Source organism: Phaseolus vulgaris, chromosome 8, assembly GCF_051622355.1.
Source record: "Phaseolus vulgaris cultivar YP4 chromosome 8, ASM5162235v1, whole genome shotgun sequence".
Taxonomy (NCBI): domain Eukaryota; kingdom Viridiplantae; phylum Streptophyta; class Magnoliopsida; order Fabales; family Fabaceae; genus Phaseolus; species Phaseolus vulgaris.
In genome coordinates this window covers 44,091,138-44,095,553 of record NC_143505.1, presented here as the reverse complement: position 1 = coordinate 44,095,553, position 4,416 = coordinate 44,091,138, and the positions used below count along the sequence as shown (strand labels likewise).

Below are 4,416 nucleotides of genomic sequence, written 5' to 3'. Positions count from 1 at the left end.
GAGTTTTATGTGATATGGGACTAAAGAGTGCAAAGAGTAGCTACACTTCAAAATTTGGCACCTTATGTATCGAAATTTTATATCTCTCAATTCAAGACTCCTCCATATGTTTATAACCTCCAAAGCTCTCTTGAGTCTTGCATGGCCATGTGCATATGTGGAGGGTCGTGTGGTGGGTAGTTTTCCTAGGATCTTTTTATCATCAAATCAAGCCCAATTGGAGACCTAGTAATGCTCTTATGTTTCTACAAAATTAATTAATTGTCATCTTTGTTTTTCTTTTTTTTATATATATATATATATATATATATATATATATATTAGTTTCTGTGCTATCACTTTTGATGCAGTATGGTATTGTGAATTTTTTTATTTTTAATATCCAACATTTTCATATATTTTGTTGTCTTGTTTATTTATGTCTCTATTATTTGTATACTTTCCTTTTTTATAGCACCGTAGCCACTACCTAATACAAGCACTGTCACTAAGCCTCAGCATTTTAAGTATAGAATTTTAAAATGTGAAAGAAATTGTGTATAATTACTGGAAAATGCAGGTGATGCAATCACAAATATAGTTGTGTACATAGCAATTAGAGAGAGTTCCAAAATCTCAACATTGTAGTTACAATTGTAGTTAGAAACTGCAATTTAAAACCATGCTGTGGATACAGATTTCTTTTGTTGATGTCATTACGAGAACTTAAGGATCTTTCAGCACATATATCTTCTTCACTAGAATTGTCAAAGGATTTTAAAAAGCATGGTTGAAGCTTCTTTAAATCTGATGGTTGAAGAGGCTTCAGAAGAAACTCCTCTGCCCCTCCTTCTAAGCACCTATAAAAAAAATACATAGTTAGCATAATTCTTCACTTCTTTCCTCCTTTAATTTTGCACTATTTATTTTAATATATAACTTTTTCTTTACTATCATATAATTTATTTTAGTAATTATACACTATTCACACTATTTTATTTTAATAAATAATATATCTTTGAAAAAAATGGTAAATACTCAGAATTAACTAAAAAGCCTAATATAATCACGTAGACTATTTAAACAACTTAATTAATAAAAATCATACAAACATGATGACGTTATATTTATAAATTAATTACATTAAACATGTGTAATTTAATCATTTAACTTAAAACATTTAATTTTAAGTTGCAGCTTTAAAATAAAATAAAACTTCATTTTAAATTAAATATTTCCATCTTTAATGAATTCAGTGTTGTTTTTTCTATACATAACCTAAATGTAAGATGTATCATTAAAAAATTAGTTTTAATTTTACTTTATTGTATTTTAGGATAAAGAACATAATTAAAAGAAAAAACAACTTACATGGTGATTCTAGATGGTACGTTTTCTGATGACATTATGACGACTGGTACATCTTTCCAAGAAGATCCCTGCAGCTGTAAGAAGTGTCAACAAAAGAAAAGAAAGGAAAACAAAAAGAACAAATAATTAAAGGAAAAGAAAAGAAAAAGTAAAAGTAAAAACTTTAATCTTCAAATCTAATCTTTCCCTTTTTCTTTCTCTTTTTACCTAGGAAAATGGCAGCGTGTAGACTTTTCTCATCTTCAAATTCTAATCTCTTATGAAGTTCGAATCTTAACTATCTCACAATTGTTTTTCAAATATTTACCAATTTTTGGTTTCTTAAACTTGTAAATAAAAGTGGCTAAAACAATGTTTTTGAGGTTATTGAGAAACATTATGAATATATTCTAAACTGTTGATTCACAGGGGAAGTGGAATGGAACTTAATTTTGACCTTGATTCGTTTCAGTAAATCATAGCCACTCATTCCTGGCATGCAGTAGTCTGTCATGATCATGTTCACTTTCATTCCCTGTAATTCAAAAGATTCAATATCACATGTTTTTAATTTCAATTACTCAAGATATTTCACTTCTACTACAACTATATAATAACCATGCATGTTACAGATATATACTTATCATATGCTTAATCTTAACTAAGAAAATTGACTCATTATTTCGTATAAAGTTGTCTTTCAATTAATCTTTTTTCTTTTTTATCAAGATGAGATATTTCAAGAGAAAAAGAAGAGTAGAGAAGACAGACTTTACGAAAAAATATTGAATTATAGTTATTATATTTATTAACTCAAAAATATATATTTTGTGTTTACTCCTTTTTTTTCTTTCCATTCCTTTTTTTTCTCTCTTTATTTTATAGTCCTTTATCTTTAGGTAAGACTCCATGTTCAAACTGGGTCAAATCCTAAATTTTGATTAAGGTATAATCATATTTATCCACTATGCTACTTAGATTTTCATTTTCGTATCTCTCTTTCTTTCGATCATCATCCGAATCTCAATCAGGTCAAATGCCTCGTATATTCTTAGTTTTTAACACATTCTTCAAGAAGCGAGGCTCTTATATCTTTATATCTTTATGGTCAGGCAATAAATATATATATATATATATATATATATATATATATTGTGTGTGTGTAATTTTAATTTTGTAATCTATATACTGTGTCTAAATGAATACAAAAAAATTCCATACTTTGCGTAACTAGTCTGCATCAGCTTCAAATTCAATAGCAGTTTATGCTGTTTACATACTAACCATACAAGAAAACACCTCACTTTACTCTCATCATTATCTTAGGAGATAAAAATTGTTATCACCCTTAATTATTATCAGTATTCAGATGTTCCCTCTGATGAACATATATTGTGTAATTATGCGTGTTCTACTTTTGAAATGATAAAAAATGAGAGGAGCTGTGATGGTATGATTCTGAGATTTAAGAAAAGAAAAAGAAATTAAATAGAAATAATGTTACTGCTTCAACTAATAATTAATAACTTGGCTCAACATAAGACTTGTTTCGTTTTTCTCTAACAAACAACTGAGATAGTATTTATTTCTTAAACCAGAAATAGTATCATTTATAAATACAAAAGAAGAAGAAGAAGAAGAAGAAGAAGCAGAAAGAAAGAAGATTATTACGTTTTCCTGCAATGACTCTGAAGAAGTTGAGGAAAGATTTTCAAGTTCATCATCTTGCAGGCCAAGATATTTCAAAGCCTTGTCTCCAGAATCCAAGAAGGTGGCTGCTTCAAAACAAGCCAAAAAAATCAGACATAAATTGAATATTTAATTAGGCATCATAAAACTAAACCTTGAAAAACAATAAAAGAAAAATCAAGAAAGACTAGGTATAATGGTAGCAGCAACCTACCTTTGCAGGAAGAATCTCTTAGAAGCCTCTCCAAAAGCTTCCTATCTATGACACTGTCATCAACCACCAACACATGAAAATGTTTTTGCTGCTGCTGTTGGTCATTCACAAGCTCCATCTCAGTAGTGTTCAGGAGCAGATAAACAATTTTTAACCTGTTACACTGTAATTAACTTGTCTACTTGAAAACTCCTTTATATCATGACTCTGTGTTTGTGTGAGTGTGTGTGAGAGAGAAAGAGAGAAACGTGGTGAAAGAGAATGAGAGGTGGCATGAGCTTTTTCCTATAAAAGTGGGTGCATATGAGAGGAAAAACTGTAGAGGCAGAGAAGCAAGGTCCCTGGTATGATCTTGACCCTAGATTCTCTACCACATTAATACAACAACCACTCGTAACTTTCTCTCTCTCTTTTGATTGCCAAGGGGAAAAAAGCCAAGATCTTTGTTCCCATTCGATCATCATCATCGTGGAAAAAGGTTTGATTTTGGGTGTGGATAGGTTTAATGGACTATATTTGTCAAACACTTTGAAAATTAAGGCAACCTTCTTTCTCATTTTACCTCATTAAAGTGCTTTTCTTTTCACCTCAATTTCCTCAAATGTATTTTACTTTATTGGATATGTGTGTTCAATTACAACATTTAGTTATTCATAAAAGGAAGTTTTAGAGCTAAAAGGTACAATTTATTAGGACGAATCTTGCGCCTTTTCGCAAAATTTCTTTCAAATCTTAATTACTATTTACAAAGAAAATATATTTGACATATTAAAATATAAAAGGTATATTCAACGCTTATCACATAAGAAAGTAAAGGGATATGATTAATTAAACGATACAAGGATTTAGAATTATTAATTGTTTATTACATGTTTTGTGGTTGTTTTAACATTATACTTTAAAAATCCATTTTATAATACTCCGTGCTACCACATGCATTTTTATATCTTAAAGCATGCATGGTTTGGGAAGACTGTGCTCCAACTAATACATACTTTTGCTTGGTATTTTGCTAAGGAATGGAGGAGGTTGTCTCAACATGATGGCTTTCTTATCAGGATGATATAAACATGAAGAAATATTATTGATATTATATTTTATATATATATATATATGTATATATATTCCCATGCTAGAGCCTTCTAGTATGTTTGGGAAAAGTCAGACTATGATAGCTACGCATA

General features: G+C 29.4%; 1 protein-coding gene across 2 annotated transcripts; it reads right to left on the bottom strand.

Moving 5' to 3' along the window:
• Positions 1 to 514: 514 nt before the first annotated feature.
• Positions 515 to 3,677, bottom strand: LOC137826789 (two-component response regulator ORR3). 2 transcript variants are annotated; one of them, XM_068632927.1, is made up of 5 exons: positions 3,233 to 3,677; positions 3,001 to 3,104; positions 1,787 to 1,864; positions 1,351 to 1,424; positions 515 to 839 (listed from the first exon to the last, which is right to left on the bottom strand). In XM_068632927.1, the coding sequence occupies exons 1-5, from the start codon at positions 3,348 to 3,350 to the stop codon at positions 596 to 598; spliced, it is 618 nt and encodes a 205-aa protein (XP_068489028.1). In that variant the 5' UTR covers positions 3,351 to 3,677; the 3' UTR covers positions 515 to 595. The 2 variants fall into 2 exon arrangements, with proteins under 2 accessions (XP_068489028.1, XP_068489029.1); XM_068632928.1 differs by having other exon boundaries at positions 1,351 to 1,418.
• Positions 3,678 to 4,416: the final 739 nt, after the last annotated feature.

What these genes read in the sequence shown, in the direction of transcription:
- LOC137826789 (XM_068632927.1), bottom strand. Translation starts at nt 3,350, where the DNA reads ATGGAGCTTGTGAATGACCAACAGCAGCAGCAAAAACATTTTCATGTG. An exon ending in CAGAGTCATTGCAGGAAAAC is followed by an intron (nt 1,865 to 3,000) that starts GTAATAATCTTC and finishes TTTGAATTACAG; the next exon opens with GGAATGAAAGTGAACATGAT. An exon ending in ATTTACTGAAACGAATCAAG is followed by an intron (nt 1,425 to 1,786) that starts GTCAAAATTAAG and finishes CACTTCTTACAG; the next exon opens with CTGCAGGGATCTTCTTGGAA.